The following is a 20,590-nucleotide window of genomic DNA, read 5'->3' on the forward strand; positions in this document are numbered from 1 at the left end:
AACAAATTATGTTGCCGCATGACGACATGTCTGTAACCAACAATAATAAGCAAATAGTAAGCAAATATTTCAAGCTATTAATGTCCTGATTATTAGATAATAATGGCAATTATAATTGTTTTACTATTTGTGGAAAATTATATATATATATATATATATTACTTTCAATAAAACAACCGTGTAAAAAAATTGGCCTTTAAAGTGTTCAAATGTAAAAAAATATTTGACTAATTATTTCACAAGTTTTGTATTTTTTTCAGGTGAACATTTTTGACGACGAATATAAAGCCCTCTCAAGGGATAAAGTCAATTTAGTGGAGCAGAAATGATAGCGGTATAACATTTAAGTGTTCAAATCCATCGTATATTATTCTCCTGACAAAAGTCAAATCAGGAAACACGGGAAATACACGTGCCTCGGGTGAAAACAAAAGCAAGTGTGCAAAAAAGAGGAGGCGTGACACCATGATCAAATTAAAGATAAATGATTTTTTCCTCTTGCATAGTCAAAAAAGGCTGATACATTTTTCACACGTTTAACCACGCGCATTAATTCCAGCCCTTCTTTGAGAGCCTGACGACGGGCCAGCCAATTGAAAAACATAAAGGGATTCGTGCAGTCCATGCATGGTGGGGTCCTAATAAGTGGATCGGATGATATGTGGTGGGGGACACATAAAACCTACCTTTATCGTTGAACAACAGAGCCTGGCCTTCCGATGAGCGGACAACGTTAGTGTTGGTGACAAGGACGGCGGATGCACAGACAACATTTGATGCTGTGCTGAAATTGACTTTGACATTCGGGTAACCCACGCTGTCTGCCACTTTTGTAACGCAACCTTGCGTGTTAAAAGCGATGACCTCGGCGACTGTTTATTTGGTTAGCGGCGGGAGCGAGGAGATAAAACAAAACAAAGATGACTGACTTACTGGACTGGGCGGTGCGAGCCTCGATGGGCTGGGTGTAGACGCCTAAGCCCATTTCCGAGCGGGCGGCCAGGGAGAAGCGGTAGACCGTGTCGGGCTTGAGGCCGTCCACGGCGTAAGAGCCGGCTGGATCGAAGGTCACGTGTATCTGCGGAGTTTTGGAAGTCACAACAAACAGATGTCAACTTTCCCCATAAGAAATCAGGAAAAATACATTTTAATAACTGAGGACTGTTTTTGTCATAAAAGAAGATGTACATATATGTATGGTGCAGAATCCTTGTATGCATTTTAGAGGAGTTTACAGTTCGTCAAATCCCTAATTTGCATCATCTCAGTATAAATTCTCAACCAACCTAAGCAGGAAAGGTAAAACAGGCAAGTTGGTAGATCACTCGTGTTTCTAACCTTGTTGTCCGTGCCGGCCTCCCAGTACTGCAGCTCGTACTTGATGATGGGGTCCTGGAGGGGCCACAGCCACGACAACAAAATGCGAGTGTCCAGCTCCGTTTCAGCCACAAAGCCCGACGGTTGGGACGGGACTGAGAGAGACGAGTGATTAAAACGAGAATGTGGCCAAGGACTGACCGGCAGGGAGTTCGGACACTCACCTCCCTGCTGGGTTTTAACCTGAAGGACCTCGGAGGGCGGGCCGTCCCCTACGGAGGTGAAGCCCAGCACTCTAAGGCTGTAGGTGATATCTGGCGTCAGTCCAGAGATGGTGGTCAGGCTGCTGTCGTCCGTGTTGTGCTTGTGCCAGGCGCTGAGTGGCGCCGTGTGGTCCGAGCTGTAGTAGATGCGGAAGCCCCGGATGTGCCCGTTGGGCTCCTCGGGCGGGTCCCACTGGACCAGCATGGTGGTGGCGCTCAGCATGCGCGCTTGAACACGCAGCGGGGGTGACGACGGGGCCTGCTCGCCCGTGCGCGTGGCCACTGGCTCACTGGGCGCGCCGCGACCGATGTTGTTGACTGCCATGACGCGGAACTCGTACTCAGAGTAGGGGCTAAGGCCGCCGATGCTGTAGCGGGTAGTGGCAACGCCCTCCACCTCTTGGAAGCCGTTATCCGACGCTTTGGCTCGGTATTGGATCATGTAGTAGGACACGGGTTCCGGGTTGCCAGAGTCCCACGTCAACGTCACGCTGGTGGCTGTTCGTTCGGTCACCGTGAGAGAAACGGGAGGTTTCGGCAAGGCTAAAGAAAAAGATTAGAACTGGTTTAAAAAAGGGGCCATATTGTGAACGACCTGTGCACAAACATAGTTCCGCCTTGATATACGAGCGACGTTCCAGAGTCCTGCCGCCGAATTACACGGTCTGTAACTAGAATGTAGAGATATGATAAATCATAAACGCCCATGTCTCCACATGTGGGATGCCCATACTCTCATGTCAATGCCAAAAAGTAAGCAGAGCTGCACTGATTTTTTAAGTATGAACATATCAGTGTGAGTTAGTTTAGGCTTCATTCTTTATCCCTGGGGTATTTTGACAAAAGCATGTCACAGACATTTCGTTGGAACAGATTTAGATGTTTCTTTCCCATTTGCAAAGGCTCGTCCCCTGACCAATGAGCACGCAGCAACAACAACAAAGGAGGCGGCGTTAGGAGAAGAACTGCAGCGAGAAAACAGCACGGTGCAGTTGACTGGAGACTGTGGACTATAATATTGTATCACATGGTATATCTTATCTTCAAATCTGATGATGATCAAGAATTTGCCCCCGTCGAGCATCCAGTGACAACACCAATCGAGGAAGACAAGGGTCTACTTTTTTTTAGCAGTACAATTGCATCCATGAGGAGACTAAGGGCAATGAGAATATGGCTGTGATTATTGTTGTCATTTTTTTTTTTTTTACTCCCGAAAAAACAAAACTGTCATACTACCTCATAGTTGCCCTCGAAACAGCTCCCATAGCTAGTAGATTGTGCCCATTCTTAGGACTCTCACCTTTGACGGTGACCTGCGCCGTGGCTTCGATCATGCCCAGCGAGGACATGGCCACGCAGGTGTAGTTGCCCGACTCGCGGATGTTGGTGACCTCCAGCACGTTCCGTCCCATGGGCATCTCTTCCTCACGGGTCAGTTCCTTCAAGCCCATCATCCACTTGACGTAGGGCATCGGCGAGCCCACCGCCACACACGTCAAATTGACGCTGCCGCCCGGCATCACCTCCTGGTTGGTGGGCGGGATGGAGAATCTGGGCGGGACTCGGCGTACTAAAGAGAAGGGACGGGACGAAGGATGGGAGGAGTTAGGATTTGATATGTGCGATGATTCTTTAACCTTGAAGTTCTTGTTATTTGGGGAGTCATTAAACTTGATGAATTGATGGAGCTTTTTTCAGTCCAAAAAAAACTGAGAAATAAAAGAATCTGCAATGATACTGTGACACCGTACTACTGGTCGGAAAAGCCAGTCAAATCTGGTAGCAATTGGGCAAAATCTTATGAAAAAGTTTATCTTTCAAGAACTTCAAGAAATAGTCCGAACATTATGACAAATTGGAACCAAAATGGGTGTGGCTTCATTTGTGGCTAGAGTCACAATAGAATTGTTGCAAGGGCAAAGTTTCAAAAATGGCTCTGTGGCTCTATATAGGCACGTTTTGAGGGATTAAAAGGAAACCGCTAGCAAAATAGTGATCAAACTTCGCTGACATCCTCAGGTGACAAGCAAGGCGAGAAACTAAAATATCACCCACCTTCCAAGTGTACACAGCTGAAATCTGATAGCAACTGGACATCTTGGGTACGTTTATCTTTTATTCAAAAGGTCAGATTTTTTGTGTCTTTTCAAGCATGGATTTGGGGACTTTTTGTGTGTATTTTAAGTTGCAAAGTGAAATTCTATTTTGGGGGCGAAAATTCTTTGAGGTATAATAAAGCCAAATTAGGAGGTGTTACGCCCAAGACTGCAACCACATGTCCATAATCGGCCTGCATTATGGCAAGTCATCAAGATTTGCGGCCATGTTCTGACCACACGTGAAAATTAAAAAAGTCCAATTCGTTTTGTGTACGTGGTTTGAATTTGCTAGCAATCAGACATTCAAGCCCATTTCTAATTAGCCCTGAAAATGACCATAAAATGTCCACTTTAAACCAGAATGAGAGCCTGTGAGTCTTTTCAAGCTTTGCTTTTTGAGACTTTTTTTTATTTTATTTTTTGTGGGGCTACTCCTAATAGGCATGCCTATTACATTCCACGCTGCTAAGTCGAATTGGCTTCGGGGCTGAATTTTCAAAAATGCTCTGGGATACTACCAAGCCAATTTTGTTGGCTTTTGAGACCGGCCCCACAAAAGGGAATGAAATAAAAAGGAATTTTGCAAGGGACTCGAACAAACGATGATAGTTGCATCACTGAGGGACCCTGCAGTGAGGGCATTGTTTAATTTCTCCTCCCTCTCGCCTTCTTCTCTCTCTTTCTCTCTCTCTCTCCGTTCACTTTGGCTGGTTTGCTCGCTCTTTGTGCAGTGGTGATATGCAGATGGGCTGACATTAAAAAGGGGTTCCCATGGAGACGAGAAGGCCCGCTGACGTCGCCCAGGGACAAGGCAAACACTGATGCGGAGGCTCCAATGTGGCATTCTGAGGAGCCATGCCCAGAATAAACAGACAGACAGCATTTACATATGACTTGTTTCCACCATTTGAATACAGGCTGACAAGCCATGCCTGCCATTGTCAACACTCTTGGTAACTTTTTGGTAAACATCAGACACAGTAGCAAAAAAACGAACTTTTTAATCGATGATAATGAAGCACGGCATGAAGAGAATGCTTGGGAGGCGGAGCTGTGACTTCTTTTGATTATGGAGAAAAAGGATGCAAAGTCAAACATTTAGTTCCCCAGCGGGATGCCATTATAGCTCCCCCAATACCGCTAGGTGGAATGTATTCAAAACACTATGGCATGAAGAGATCCCTGCAGATTATACTCTGCCGCGTTCCCCCGCACTATTGCAGCATCTGTTTTGCTCTGTACAAAAAAAAAGCCCTTGACAATAATTGCTTCACTCGTTTGCACAATTCTCCATCAAAATACAATTTTGAAATTCGATTCATCCTCCACCTTCCCTTTTCCCAACCTTTCACCCACCCCCCTCCCCACCAGAGTGAATTCCAACTAGAACGTTATTACCAAGCATGCTTGCTATTCCTTTCAATATCAGGTGGAATTGAATAATACAAAAGCACCTTTTGCGATTCTAGTCAGGAAAAGACAGCGTGTTCCGACTGTTTGCTATATTTTCATGATATATTTGATGATTTATAGGGAAAACTGTCACCTAAAATGTTGCTTAAATCCGAAGGCTTTCATTAGCATTTTCTCTATACTACAGTCTTCAATGGTTATATTTTCAATCCATGGCCCATATGTGCGAGGAGTTTACTGTATACAAATTCAAATTAAATCTAATTGTGCCTTAATTCAAACCTTTACCCATCCCAATCCTGACCTCAAACTGCCTCCCTGACGCATAACCAAGCCTTGTCCACAAGCTAAAACCAAAGTCCCGCTCATAACCACACCCCAAATCTTACCATTTTCACACCAGTACCCAACCACTACTAATACCTAACCGTTTTGCATAGGATTAGGACACTAACAACATGCCTTAGCCCAAGTATACCCTCATCCCCGTCATTCACCCAAAACACCAAAAAATAAAACAAACTCCAACCCAATCACAACCCATAACGTTAGGCCAAACCCGAACCTCGAACAAACCCTTTGGGGTGTACTTGTGTATGCAGAGCATCGTAGAGATCGTTGTTGTTGTTCTTTTTAAATACAGTCACGGTAGCTTCAAGCGACATCTCATGGAAATTCCCATAAAGTGCGTTTTCAAATACAACAAATTCAGAAACAAAAATACGAAGGGGGTTGGAAAATTGCTATGAAGCTGATTTGGTCATGCGAAGGACTGGAAAGATCGAGAACGTTTGGGAACAGGACAAGGATGACATTCTCAAGCAAGGCATGCATGGGAGCTTCGGAGGGATAGGAGGAAGGATTCACGAGTATGCAGGAGGGGGGAGCGGTGAAGGAACGCCTCGTTCCGATTTTCGCATCCCAACGCCTGGACAACTGATTTGCAGGATGACTAATACTTGTATATGATGGGCTTGTTCTTGCCTAGCCCTGTGACCACTGGTGTCACTCCCATTCGCTGAACCTGAAGTGAGTTTGCACAACACGCATTCGCGAAGAACGCCCGGAAAGAAGTGGGCCTAATGCAAGACCATTACGCTCAAAGTGTCTGTTATTCTGTCATGATAGCGCAGACTTAACAGCGCTAAGAGGAGACAGTCAATGGGCCCTGCGTATTTTGAACACTTAATGTCGTGAATTATTCATGGCATGCGGTTAAGTTTGGAGAGGTGCTGCGGAACTAAACGACTGGAGGGCAGGTAATTGTTATCGATTCCCCCGCCGAGTCTCTCACGCCGACGAGAGCCGCCCGCCTAGACGGGCGACGGGGCTCTATCAAAACCACAAAATAAAGCCCTGTCTCCACTCAGCCCCGGGTATCTATAAATTTAACGGTCTTTTTAAAGCGCCTGAGGATTGCAGAATGTGTTCCGTCAATCCAATCCCCCGGGACGGGCAAACTGGCAGCGTCAGCGAAGTTCCCCGATGATTCCCGCATGATGACGGCCGATCAGTCCGACTGTCAGCGTGGTGCCAGTTCATTCCTAAACGCTGGATGGCTTGGCAGTGCCTCACTATTGAATCACTTGGACGTTTTTGAATGTTTTTATGGGACAAAAAAACCCAAAAAAAAACAGGTGTGTGAAAGGGACCGCGTGCCTATGCTGTTGTTTTTATCTCCCTGAGAAATGTGTTGGAGGTTCGTGGCAGGTTTAATCATCTGAGCATTCTCTGAATATGCATTCACCCGAACATTCGGTCTCGTTGCCAGACCGCCGGACCAACCAGTTGGCGGTACACAGACGCAATCGATCATACATGATGAGCTCACAGACAGGAATGGAAGGAATAATGACTGCTAAGGAGGAACAATACAACACAGATCTAATAATGCCTTTGGCAAACTGCACAAGAGCTCCTTGTGTGTTTTGGCAAAGTCGACAGAACCTTGTAAGGGAGTAACATTGGACAGCATGCGAGGAGAGGAGGATTATACAAAAGCAAGGAAATTAAAAGAGAGATTCCCAGTTCTGGGAAATGGATTTCTGGGATTCTTCATCAAGGTCACGTAAAATCTGTGTGAAATTAAAGAGGCGAGTGGTGGGGTGGGGTTTAAAAGTCAAAGTCAACCAACCTTCGCGCTGATCTGTGCGCGGATGAAGTGATTTGGATGGAGGTGAGCAATGGAAATGAAGAGTGGAGAGCAAGACACACAAAGGTGAAAGACAAAAGTGTTATGGAGAACAAGTATCATGGCACAGATGTTAACGTATAGAAGTCAGGAAAAGGCTCGGCTTTTATGAACTCCGACTATAATAATGCATGCGAGGGACATATTGAGGTATCCCCATTTTCACTTAAAATACAGGAAACTTTTGATGCTTCTGACTTCTTGAAAAAAGTCTCAACCATATATACATATATATATATATATATATTTATTTATTTTTTCCCCCCTTGGCTGTATTTTCACCACCAACCATTTGAAGCAATAAAGATGCATCAAATACACACGGCTAGTGCCTTTGAAAATGCGTTTGGGGTCTCATCTTTTCTGAGGGACATGTATAAAAATGTTTTCCTTCCCGACACAGAATGAAGACATTTTAGTCAAAAGAAATACAAAACGAGAGGAGGACACTTTATCCAGGTAACAGATGGACATGTCACATGGATATATGAAAAGGGGCTGCGGCAGACAGGAGCTATTCCGCGCCGGACAAAGCGCTTGATAAATGGGGACACTTGTCATTCCACCCACGCTGATCAAGTCCTCCCTTTTCCAGTCACCGAGAGTGACCCGCACCTGCAACACCTACGGAACGCTCGTAATGGACAGATGTCTGCAAGGACGGCGAGCATAAACAAGACACTCCTCTTACTACCTCCCACCCTCATGCTCAGACATGAAAACATGATTTCGCAGCGGCTATAAAATGTCAAGAAGGGTGCAGAAAGCAGAAACCCTCAGCCAGGAACGGGATCAGGTTATATTTGTCGAGTGATGGTGAGTGAAAGTCTGTGTAAACATCCAAGAGAGTCTTTTTTGTGTCATTCATTTATTTTATTTTCAAGACATCTTGCTTGGGATAATTAAACAGCGGTAGATTATTTATAATTGCCTGTTCCTAGATTAAGTCTAAAATGGCAACGCTTCACGAAAACAGATTCAGATTCCCCTTCACATAAACCAGACTGCACTACGTTATCCCCTTCAAGCATATATCAATAATTCCCAAGAATGTGCTCTGTAACGGTGAGTCACTGTTGATGTTGTATGTTCAGCTTTTATTACTGGCAGTACTTTTGCCCCATTTGAACGTACAAAAAAAAAAAAAAAATCATAACGTAATTCCTGTATGGGCGCCTCACTACTAAAATGAGTTGAGGATTTCCTAAGTGAGTTGAGCTTTTTCTTTAGCTTTTTTTTTTTTTTTTTCCTGTGATGCCACTGCAGCCAATTCACAGCAATACATACATTATTGTTACTTAAAAGATTCCCGGTTCATTTTTACTGAATGATGGCAGGGAAAAAAAAGTTTGTGCATCTTGCATATTCCAGCCCAGCCGCTACCGATATACTGTCTGCTGCGACACTTTTTAACTCTACAAACACTCCATTTTACATCCCAAAGCTTGTAATGTTTACAGTTTGGAGGCGAGATATGCTAATCCCCTAAATCTCCCCTTTGGTGAGCTGGATAAAACGACACAAAGTACAGACGAGACCGCTGTCGTAGCTCATGTTTTGGACCCAATCAAAGCCCACCGACAGCACAACCCGGGGGGGTTCAACGCTCTCCATCGTTGCGGCAACAATGACGGCGTGAAAACAAGCCCCCTTTTCCCACCGTCGTAGACAACTACCGTTTTCAAAAGGTTACGCTCGGTTTGAGTTGTATCTGAATGTTTGTGTGGGGTTTAGGGGGGGGGGGGGGGGCGACAGCTACCTGGGTGGTGTTAAGGACCCACCGCAGCCACAAAGATGGGCTAAGCTGACGCCACACCACACAATCACTGTAATTACCTGTTAGAGGAACAAAGGCCGAGTCTGCACCTGCGACAGTTGATTAATAGAAAAGACCTACATCCACTTCTTAGCGCTCCCCATATTTGAGTTAAGATTTAAGAGCAGAACTTGTTGGAGCTTGCAGTATTCCAACTACCAATTTTGATGGCACTGTTGCCCTTGAAAAGATAATCTACTAAGTCCCTCACCGAGCAGATATTTTGTTGTTGCAGTTTCACTTTTAAAACTCTTCATGCTTTAACTTTATTAACTGTACAATGTATTAATCTTAACATTCCAAAGTGTCATATGATGTATGCATGTTCAGTCGAAAATTTACTGTTAAATCACATTCCTAATTTGGTCTCACTCGTGAGGGTATCAAAAGCCACGTTCATTTTTTATAATAATAAACTCAAACAGATTGCAACAAAATGTTATGAGTAAAACTAAAGAGTTCAATTATATTCTAATTAGAATGAAACCATATAAAAATGCGCTTTATAAAAACCTCAATTGGAATAAACTAGGAAAATCCAAATGGAATTTTTGGGGGGGTTCACAGATGTGGTAAATTCCTTTTGCCGTAGCGATCAGACGGCAGGCTCTGTCCGATTTGTGCAAGCACTGCGTTGACGAGAATGCATAAGTGACGTCATCTTTTACACACTTGAAAATCAATGCTTCCCTTGTGTACACTTATTTTCTATCAGGTCTTTCCTAAAAAGTGGACATTTAATGTGCTGTATTATTAAAATAACATTTTCCATGACTGTATAAATTAATTTATTTGAAAATTCTTCTTTATTGGACCATTTCCCTTTTTCTTTTATTGTGAATGTCATCAATTGTGTGATTTTTGGCATACCATTACGCGCCTAAAGCTGAGGAAAATACAAAAGACTCACGCAGTCAACCTTTAATGGTGGCTGAAATGAACTCCCAACGAGTTGCATCTTTTTCGGGCTTCTGTTGGTCATTTGCAACTAGGACACCGGGAATCGTTGCACTCGAGGCTACTTCCATATTTGCTCGGTACAAAGTTGCGAAATGTAAAAAGTGTGTGTGTCTTCTTTGGCCTCACACGTTCCCTTCATCCCTCTCTCGTAGCATACTAACCACTGGAGCTGCTATGCCGTTTCATGTACATCAGACATGCTGGTGTTATCCACTGAGGCTGACCTGCACACTACTCTCTCCGCTTTACCGGCTTGTTTTTTCAGAGGCTTTGTTGTCTTTTTTTTCCCCTCCCACAACTCCTACTGGAGCAGGGCTGCAGGGTTGCCCTTAGCCTGCCCCGCATTAGTCCGCTCACGGAAGCAGCAAAACAAAAACCTGCCAATCCTGTTCGTAAAGCCTTGCAATGCAGTCAAAATAAGAAATTTGAGACAGCGGTTTGCTGTGTCCTTTCTGAGTGGAAATTCTTGTTTAAAGCAGCTGTTTGCATAGAGGCCTCTGCACCTGGAGGTGGAGGTTAGTTGATAGAAATGCATGAACAAGCCACAAAGTTGGAGCTGCAAATATAGTCAGGTTAGACAACAAGATGGATGAAAAGCGAGTTGAGGGGCAGGAGGTGGACTTAGTTGACTTTACCTCGTACGTAGAGGTTGGCGGGAGCTGAGTAACGGGTGCCGGCACTGTTGGTGGCGATGCATTCGTATTTGCCCTGGTCGGACTCCTCGCTGTTCTCAATTTGCAGAGCTCCTGCGGGGTGGAGGGGAAGGATGAAAGAAGTGAGCCGCAAATGTAACTTGGAAGAAATGCTCAGCAATAATCTAGACGGCTAAAAATTGTGTACGCCGCAGCATTTAGGTGAGGTTAAATAATTGGCGGTAATCAAACTACTAATTTAAGTGAATCATCAGGTATATACACAGGAAATTTTATCGAGTACATTTTACTCGATAAAGATTATATTTTGTCCACGTAAAACAGGTGTGGGCAAACTACGGCCTGGGGGCCCCATGCGGCCAACGTTTTAATCCGGCCCATCGAATTTGAAAAAAATTTAATGAATAAACCTTGTCAATGTTTTATTTTCTAAATACTGTGGTGTGTCAGAGACAAATATTTTTTTGTAATGTTTTTGTACGGTTTCATTTAAAATTAAATCTATTTTTTCTCTCCGATGAGGTGAGGTTACCAAAACACTCGATCCATCTACACCAATCAAAAAGATTGCCCACCCCTGATCGAAGAAAGTAAACTATTCAGAGTAAAATCCTCTGAGAAAATTATACGCTGAATATTTTACTCGCTTCCTCGAACCAAATAGAGAAAAATGTATTCAAGAAATCTACTGTGTATGCGTCCCTCAGGGATTTCTTACTGGGATGTTCGCATACACAATACTTGATGAATTGAAACAATCAAATCAAAGTCAAGATGGGCGTAATAGTCGATTAATTGTGTGTAGAATTGGAAATCAATTGAGACGAAATGGAGTGGAACTACTTGGCTGCAACCCGCAGAGGCATTCTTCCTTCACTTTCAAATAGAAAAAACATAACTGCTGTTGCGATTGATAGCAAACGTATGATTTCATTTGAAGTTTTTTTTTTTAACCAGAAACAAACAAAACAGCTTTGTTGTGTCAAACTGCCAACATCTGCAACACAAGTCAACCGTATTTAATGTACTTTTTTAGTCAACATGGCTCCCGTAGTGTCATGCTGACATTGCCATGTCATGGCTTTGGCCAGGATCCCTAAGAGGAAAAATGTTGTTGTGGGAAAAGAACAGCAGACCTGCAGCAGTCATTTGGATTGAGCCCCTTTCACACTGGACATATAAGCCAGCTTTGTAGCTGACTTGTGTGTAAGGTACGGATGAGGCAGGTAAAGTCGAGCCACAAATTCGCTGCCGTAGCATCAGGGGCGCAAAGTATAAGGGCGATAGTGAGAAGTAGCAATGTTACACCTGAGATTTACTTCCGACACCCACTTTGTGTCCAAAGCAGCTGTTGCTGTCCCAGATGTTGGCATTGCCGAGCATTTTATCTCAAAGCTTAACGTAACATTGGCGGAAGGAGGAAAGTGTATCACGGGAAGTCCTGACCATCATGTGACGCACCCGTGACTCACTGCGTATGCCCACTTTATGTGGCTCTTTCACACCTTTAAAGGATTGGTCGCCATCACCTCTGAAAAGGCCGCGGGAAGAGGACTACGGAGTCGTCCCAAATGGCAGTTTGACAAACAACAGCAAACTTACCTGCCACCCGTGGCTGACAATTTTGAGTGTGTGAAACACATGTTTGTGACAACATAAATATGACGCCTTCCAAACAGCACAGAACTAGCGTGATAGTCAGCCAGCTAGCTGCGCGGTTGGGAACAAGAAAGAACAGTCGGCGTAAGATGATATGTCGGGATACAAGTTTTTTTTTTTTCTCCCACACCATGCAGCATGAGATGGATGCGACAAACAAGGCTCACCACCCTGCAAACTGACTACCAACGTGAGGCTTCGCGGGTAGGAGAGGGAGTGGTTGGCTCAGATCTCACGACAGCACATCCTCTATTCCGAGGTGGCGAACTTGCCGCCGTGCGACTCGGTGCTGACATGCACCTGCATACTAATGACGCTGTCACCAAACTGTCAATCTGACGTTGGGGAGGAAATAGCGCGGGCCGCCTGCGGGAACGAGGGCGCTTAAGTTGTCAGACCTGCGACACTTAACCCCCCCACCCCCACTCTCCCATCCAAACCTACAGTCGGGTTATTTCCAACTCTTTAGAGGAGTGATTCCCACACTCGGATCTGGGGACCTACTAGGGTCTTTGAGGCGCAACATAGGGGTCCACCAAATATTTGACAAAAATATATTGCATCATCGTTTAAATAAAAAAATTACATTCGGAAACCGGCACACCAATTATAACGCGACCTTATATTTGGGACAATCAAAAGCTCTTTTATGATTGTGTATTATATTCTCTGCTCTAAAATCCACTGTTCTCCAAACTTTTGCCCAACTGTTCAATGTTTCAATAGTTTTTGCCCAACTTGCTGTTTTCTCACAACAAACCCAAAAGGCAAAATTCACGACAGGTGTCGGATCCATACATCAGCCACCAAGGGCGTCCACTTCCAATATACCGATATATAATTTGTGACTCTTGCAGTCTTGCATCTCTCTTGCAACCTACGGATAAATATGACAAGCCTTCTTAACATTTAACAGCGAGAGCCGGCATGTATTTTAAGATGCTGCATCTGCAATTCCAAAAATGTCCGATATCTGTAATTTGTGCTGTGAATTTGACGGATGTCTGCAACAGAATTGTGGGTATCTTTAAATCCAGTTTGATGTACAGTCACCACAATTTGATTCAAACTAGTCGTAATTCCAGCTCAAGATATATTTCATTCACCGCAATTCAAAATATCAACACATCCCTCTTGAGATATTTTATTTCACGTTTTAACGAGGATAAATGATGTCGTAGATATATTGAACTGGACTCATGTGCACATTTTTGGTCACATTTTTCTTTCCTGCTCCATCATCCAAACTTTTCCATGTCTTTAAACATTATGAGGAGAATATGAATGAAGATGAAATGCAAATACAGCTCAGGTTCAAATCTATTTTTTTATGCGCTGCACACATTTGCTGTGCGCTGAGAGGGTGAAAGCAGTGCACAATTGCTCATCGGCGCACCTGAAAGGGAACATTGGTCATGAGTCAAACACCTGTTGTACATTTTGCCGATGAGCTCCTTGTTAGAGAACTGCGAGTTGTGCGGTACTGAAACATTGAACAGTCGGACATGTGCAGTCAAAAGTTTGGGGGAAGGTCAAGTAAAGTTTCCCTGTGAAATGTAAAGTTCATTGCAGGTTCATCCTGAAATTTTCACCCGGAATCCCAGTATTCCGAAGTCTGCTTTCTGGACATTAGGTAAGGCAAGGCCCAAGGTTGCGAAGGTTACCAGGGTTGCATATTAAAGCTAAGTTCAAATTGCATCACGATTATGAGTGGGGAAAAAAAAAAAATCATCGCCTGTAAAAGTGTTGCTGAACTAGCGGTTTTGTTGAACAAGAAATCAAATTAGCAGCGCAGGGACAAACAATTAATAGTGTTTAAATCAACAGTCTTCGCGAGATGTGTGAGTCATGAGGGTCGCTGCATGGCGTGTATGCTAATGCAACGTCAATTTACATTTCAACACGTAGCGGCAACTACAACCTTGCGTGGCTAAAAAAAAACGACCTTCATTTTGAAAAGCAAGCCTTCGCCACAAGGGCAAGACATGGTCGGCTCAAAATCAGCGTTTACGACGACGCCACCCGGGTTGAATGCCCGCTAGGTCATGTGTGTTTGAAAACCGTGCCTGGCTTGTCAAAAGATCTGGAAGTCAGTGAGAGAGAATGTAAAGTTGGCTGGTTAACTAGCTACGAAGCAGAAGACGACAAATAACACTCGGTATACGCATTTCCCGAGGGGAAGCGGTTTGAAAGTATAAGGTCTACCAGCGTCACGAATTGGATTAAGTTCAGTTGATTTCCGAGGACACACGTACACGGTAACGCCTTGGAACATGCCGACAACAAGGCTGGTGAACGTTGTGTGTGAGGCGCAACCACAGCGGACAGACCATGTGCTTGCCAGACGAGGGGGAAAAGTGGAAGAGGCATCAATGAACCTGGAGTGTTGGTGACGTTGGGTAGGGTGGGGTGGCTGATGCAAAGGGTCTGTTTGCATGAGATGTGATGGGACACATTTTGTTTTTGGTTATTTAGTTTTTTAATCATCATCCTTACCTCTAATTGGCGTACCACCTAGGTGGGAATCATATTGAGGCAAACAGGGGTTGAGAGATTTAGTTAGTAATCCACTTAATCATCAGTGGGAGAGAAGAAAACAAAAAGCAAATAAAACACATGGCTTTCTGGCAGGCCGCAGATAAGGAATAAACAGATTACAAGCAACGTGATAAAGTACACCGTGCTGGATGCAGCGAAACTCTGAGCGCTTCCACAGATTGCGTTCTGCTAATAAACAGCCAGAAACCTCACGCACCACTTGTCTTTGTGTTCCATTTTTGTGATACATCTCGTCGTATGGCTAGCACTAAATCCTGATGCGTCAGCAGATGTCTGGAAAATTGTGGGTCGTAATAATAGGAAAGGGGGGTGGTGGATAAAAAGACTTGTTAGTCCGAGGGCATATCAGCGTGTTTCCAGGCACCCACTCACTGTCTCACTCGAGAAAGAAAACCAATTAAAAGTTTGGTGCAAGACTAAATGGAGTAACATATGATATGACAGTAGTTTTTAACCTCGGCTTGTGTAAGCATGTTAATGCTTTTATTTGGCAGGGAAAAAAAGTGGAGCTACTCTGATTGGTTTTTATTGACTATACAGTATTTCCTCAAATATTTTGCGTGTAGTTGGCTCACAACGCTGTGAGCATTGTATTGCATTGTCCGAATTTATTCCTTCTGCCAATCTGCCTTGGCTCCTTTTTAACAAACAATTTTCTATCGATAACAATCACCCAACCATCGCGATACATATCGATATCGAATTATCGTCGCAGCCCTACTTCATAATTCCAAGAAAACGTGAATTTGAGGCTGGACGTGTTTAATTGATCATGGGGACACTCAGAGGATGCCCGCCAGCTGCCAGTTGTCTATGAATAGTCAAAGAATTAAAAAAAAAAAAAAAAGTACGTCAAAGTGTACCTGAATGGAGCTGTCTGATGCGACCGTTGCTGCTGCTGATATCCACAGGCAGCATGTCCTTGAACCAGGTGATCTCCGGGTCGGGGTTTCCGCTGGCCGCGCACAACATGGTGGCCGTCCTGGTCCGCTCCACCACCTTCAGCTGGGGGCCCATGTCGATGGTGGGGAAGCCGTGGGGGATCTGGTTCTCTGCAGATGAACATACGGGAGGAGGTATGGTCAGGAAAGCCAGTGAGAAGAGAAGGGGAGAAAAATTGAAAGTTGAGAGGCCTCTCAACGGCTTCGAGAGCTTCAAGGATGCAGACTCACAAGAATTTAGGAGGTATTCAGTGCAGGATGAAGTGGTAAAAAAAAAAAAAACATATTTCGCATAGAAATGACGACAAGAGCATTGCTTCAGAATACACCACGGAGTTTGTGAAGTATTTTGAGTGTTTTGGTTCATTTCGACTGTGGATGCTGGGCTGACGACATGAAGATGTGGTGCTTGTATGTGAGCAAGAAAATGCAGGTCTGAATTGAATTATTTCACGTCTGTTTTTGATTTCCTCCATTTCTTTTCTTGGTAATCATTAATAACTGCCAGGAGTAACACATTTTGGGTGTCAATTCATTTGTGTTTGACTTTGTGGATTCTTTCGAGTTGATCTGTTTATTTAAATTGGGCAAGTTGGCGATTTTCATTAACTCTCAGCAGGAGAGATCACATGATTTTACGACGTATCCAGAATGGATACCACGCATTTTTTGTGTAAATCAGCATACTTGTTACTGACGTAATGGATGATTTTGATACATTCTGTTTATTTCTATTAGGAAAGATGGCAGCTTTCATCAAAAACAGGTGGGATTGATAGCATTCATAATGTGCTACATGAGTCCAGCCTGCTGCTAAATAGTACCAATTTTCTCGTAAAATTTGAGACAGGGCAAGTACATTTTTCATCTATTCGTGCCTGCGCAACCAGTAAATTTGCAGATTTATTTATTTAGTTTTATTAATTACTATTCTTGAATGTTTTTTGTTGCTCACAATTTATCAGTAATACTGTGAAAATGAATAAAGTGAATATTTACTTTGCTACTCGATTTACAGTATGCACCACAAAATTGTGTACTTGCACCTCTAAAATTTTAGCTCAGGGCCCACTATGCTCTAAATAAAAAATGTTGAGTGCAATGAATTTAGAACACAGTTGGGTTGGGGCTTTAACTGTTGATTAGCGAGTCCTTCTGTTCATTTCTGCCAGACAAGGATGTGGTTATCATTAATACCTGGCCGGGCACATCTATGTGGCATATAATAAGATATAACAATGGCAAAGATACATTTCCTCAGGCACTGAAACCATTCCAACATTCGACACCCCAGCATCTGCGTTACACATGGAAATATTTGTATTCATGGCGCAGCGTTTTGGCGAGCTAAGCCTTTTTCGCTTTCAACGTCAACAGGGGATATTTTAGAGCAAACAATGTTGTACCACCGCCCATATAATATTTATGATTAAGATTATTGGCGAGTGTTTCCGGCCGGTGAAAAATGCAAACGGAGATATTACACGAGCCGGCGGTACGGTCATATCGGGAGAGTGCAAACGGGGAGGGAATAAATCATAAAGGCTTATACATGAACCTGAGCCTTTTTCACCCTGTTTGCTTGGCAGGTGAGCTGTGAAATCCACTGTGTGTGTTTTGGCCTGGAAATTCAGCTCCATTGAATCAGAGGAGCTTCATGTTTTGTTTCAGTGTTTCAAGTGATTTTTTTGGACACTATTAGAACCTGAACCATGGTTTGGAACACTAATGTAGACTTTAAACACGGATTTGAAACCCTACCCTCAACTTGAAATTGTATTATCAAACTTAAAGGCAGGTAGGCTTGAAAACCTAAATTTGAAATCCTAATTTCAAACCCCAATGCTGATTTGAAAGCCTAATGTGAACCCCTAACCATGTCTAAAACCCTACTTTCACACAATCCTGAGCAGGAACCCTAATTTGACACCAGGCTTTAAGTTGGAACCCTTTTACCCAAGTGTGGGCAAACTAGGGCCCGGGGGCCACATGCGGCCCGTTAAACGTTTTAATCCGGCCCGCCCTACTTGAAAAGAAATTAAATGAATAAATCTTGTTAAATGTTTTCTAAATACTATGGTTTTTCAAAGACATATATTGTCGTTATACTTTTGTTCACTTTCATTTAAAATTAAATGTATTTTATTTTCTCAGATGAGGTGAGGTGACCAAAACACACCATCCATCTGCAACTGGTCCGGCCCCTCTGTCAAATTTTAAAACCCCTTGTGGCCCGCCAATCAAAAAGTTTGCCCACCCCTGCTTTAACCCATTCTTGAAACTCTCAGTCAGACTTTAAACGTTGACCTTAAACACAAATAAACTGTGCACAGATAAACTGTTACAGCTTTAATGGGGCAAATTTGAAGGTCTTTGCGTGAATGAAGCGACAGTATAAAAAAATTGGCAATACTTACAAAATGATGCACATGTCACATGAAGTTGAATCAATTTGCATATCCCACTCATTTGTGGAAAAAAAACTGCAAAAGTTGTCTGAATATGAGTAGTTGACAAGCTATTGTGGAAGACTTGAGGCCTGCCTGCTTTCCCAACTCCTGCAGCTGGCCTGTCTGCCAACTTGTCATTCCAGGCAAGACAAAGACGCGCCTTTGTTCACGTCCTCTTTCATTGCCAGGGACGCCGAAGAAGGCAGGCAATGCTTGGAGGGAAGCCAGTGAATCAAATCAAACATGCGACTTGATGTTTTTCAAAGATAAGCAGCCTTTTTGAGGAAAACCCCTGGCTTGAAACCCTGACCTTTGCTTGAAACACTGATTTGGAACCTTAACTGCTTTGAAATCTTGGAATCCTTATTTGAAACTCTTGCCCTTGTTTAAAACCCGACTTTGAAATGCTAAGTCTAGCTTGAACCTCTCATTTGAAACCTTAAAGCCTTGCTTCAAATACTAACACTCCTTTTAACTTTGAAATCCAAATCTTAGCTTGAACCCCAAACCCAGTTTTAATTTCCGAAATTTAAAATCTTTGAACGCGTCTTAAAATCTTAATTGGAACTAACACAGATTTGAAATATGTGTTTGATTCTTTATTTTGGTTCTTTGAGTTCATTTTTTATTTAAAAAGTATGCCTAACCTCCACCTAACATTTGCTTGGATTCATAACAGGGGTCATGGAGGTTTTAATTAACTATTCATCTTCCATTTATGAAAATGGAAATGACATTTTGTATTAGTATTTTTTATTTTTTTTGGGTTCCTTCGAAAGTAAGGCACATTTTGTAACGCATGCGGGCTGACCGACCACAATAAATGGGACTTTTGGATTGATTAAAAAATAAATAAATAAATTGCGGCCCTTTAAGATTTGTATTTCGAGTTTGCCCCTTATCTAAATGGTGGAGCAAAAACACTAGGAGACACTAACTAACTAATCAAAATGTAATTTGTGTGTGTGCTCTAACAATCACTTTTAATCCAACAAATGGGCGAGTTGAGCAGAAGTGATCCTATACCCGTAAATCTGGTAGAAACACAACGCAAGCGGGTGATGTTAAATTGGCGTCATAGCAAAAACTGCACCCGGTGTACTGAATTACAATACCAACGGGGCAGGAGGATGTTGGCAACGACACTCCTAATATGCTAATTAGTCCAATTAAGAAGCCATGAAACAGTCCTAAACTACTGTGTAACCTGCAAGCATAAGGCAGGTGCGGGGAAGAGGAAATAAGTAAGAAGGAGAGCAAGTAGAAGGGGGTGGGCACTGGGGAGGGTTTGCATGCCAACCTCCTGCCAGCTCCAATTACCAGTGCGAGCGGAGCGTGGCGACGAGGGCGATGGCTCTAATCAGAGCCCCGCTGAAATGGACCCGTCCTCGTCCTACTGTCCCGCTGGGAGGACTGCTGGATGGCAATACCGCGCTAATGTCAGCCAGCCTCGCCTCCCCCAATAGGCCCCTTCGTCAACCCCAAACATCTCCACGAGGGAAAAACTTGTAACAAGGAAGGCCTGACATGCGAGATACTGCATTTGTGCCTCATTTTCATGTGGCCGTGCGTTCTCATTACTCGTTTCAATCTGCAGTGCGGAAGGCAGACAAAAGTGCCGCTATGAATGTTTAACGTGTGGGCAGAAGAACAGACGCCTCCTATGGAGAATACATAGTTGCGAAACGTGGTAAGGAAGCAAGCGTATGCCTACGAATATTCATGAGGAACCAGGATTCACTGCATTCTGCATCAATAGTTAAAGGAGAACAAAATGTGCCATTTTCCCAATTAAAACAGTTCCCGGGTGTATGAAATACCCCAAATATGTTCAAGAATCGTGGTTACAACGTAAGGAATGGATAGTTAGAAACTTTGTGACAGTGGAGGTCATTCATCTAATCTCATCATTTATCTGGCCAGGGTATCTTAATTCCACTCCCAGTTGAAACTAAACACAAAGCAATGAGAAATGCACATGCATTTAAAAAAAATAAATACTTTGACTACCTTGATGCAAATACGATGCAAAACGCCACAGACAAGCTAAAAAAACCCCATCAATAATCAAAAATATTTATTTAAACACAAATGGTGCAGCAAAACATGTAGACAATATAACAACTGTCCCCAGCATGTACCCGAACACTTAATTCTCAACAAAACTAATATTAGTGAAGCTTACTGAGCCAAGCACAGTAGTGAAAGTCTTCATCTATGGCTGCATTAAATGAACGGTATTATACGATCCCCTCGTATCTCAATT

The 20,590-nt window shown here is 43.4% G+C and overlaps 1 protein-coding gene across 12 annotated transcripts in view; it reads right to left on the reverse strand.

The window, feature by feature from the left end:
* LOC148325912 (receptor-type tyrosine-protein phosphatase F-like) overlaps nt 1–20,590 on the reverse strand; it is a 204,106-nt gene that overhangs the window by 68,448 nt on the left and 115,068 nt on the right. For 6 of the 12 annotated variants that reach the window (XM_088310233.1, XM_088310229.1, XM_088310230.1 and 3 more), the window contains 7 exons: nt 15,797–15,985; nt 14,871–14,888; nt 10,698–10,808; nt 2,884–3,153; nt 1,542–2,123; nt 1,339–1,472; nt 934–1,078 (listed from right to left, as the gene is read on the reverse strand). In XM_088310233.1, coding sequence (XP_088166359.1) covers nt 934–1,078; nt 1,339–1,472; nt 1,542–2,123; nt 2,884–3,153; nt 10,698–10,808; nt 14,871–14,888; nt 15,797–15,985 — 1,449 coding nt within the window. The remainder of the gene's footprint in view (nt 1–933; nt 1,079–1,338; nt 1,473–1,541; nt 2,124–2,883; nt 3,154–10,697; nt 10,809–14,870; nt 14,889–15,796; nt 15,986–20,590) is intronic. The other 6 variants (XM_088310234.1, XM_088310232.1, XM_088310228.1 and 3 more) reach the window with 1 other exon arrangement.

The sequence above is a fragment of the Idiotropiscis lumnitzeri genome, chromosome 12 (genome assembly GCF_059441095.1).
Source record: "Idiotropiscis lumnitzeri isolate Australia: NSW breed Sydney's pygmy pipehorse chromosome 12, RoL_Ilum_1.0, whole genome shotgun sequence".
In the NCBI taxonomy this organism is placed as follows: Eukaryota; Metazoa; Chordata; class Actinopteri; order Syngnathiformes; family Syngnathidae; genus Idiotropiscis; species Idiotropiscis lumnitzeri.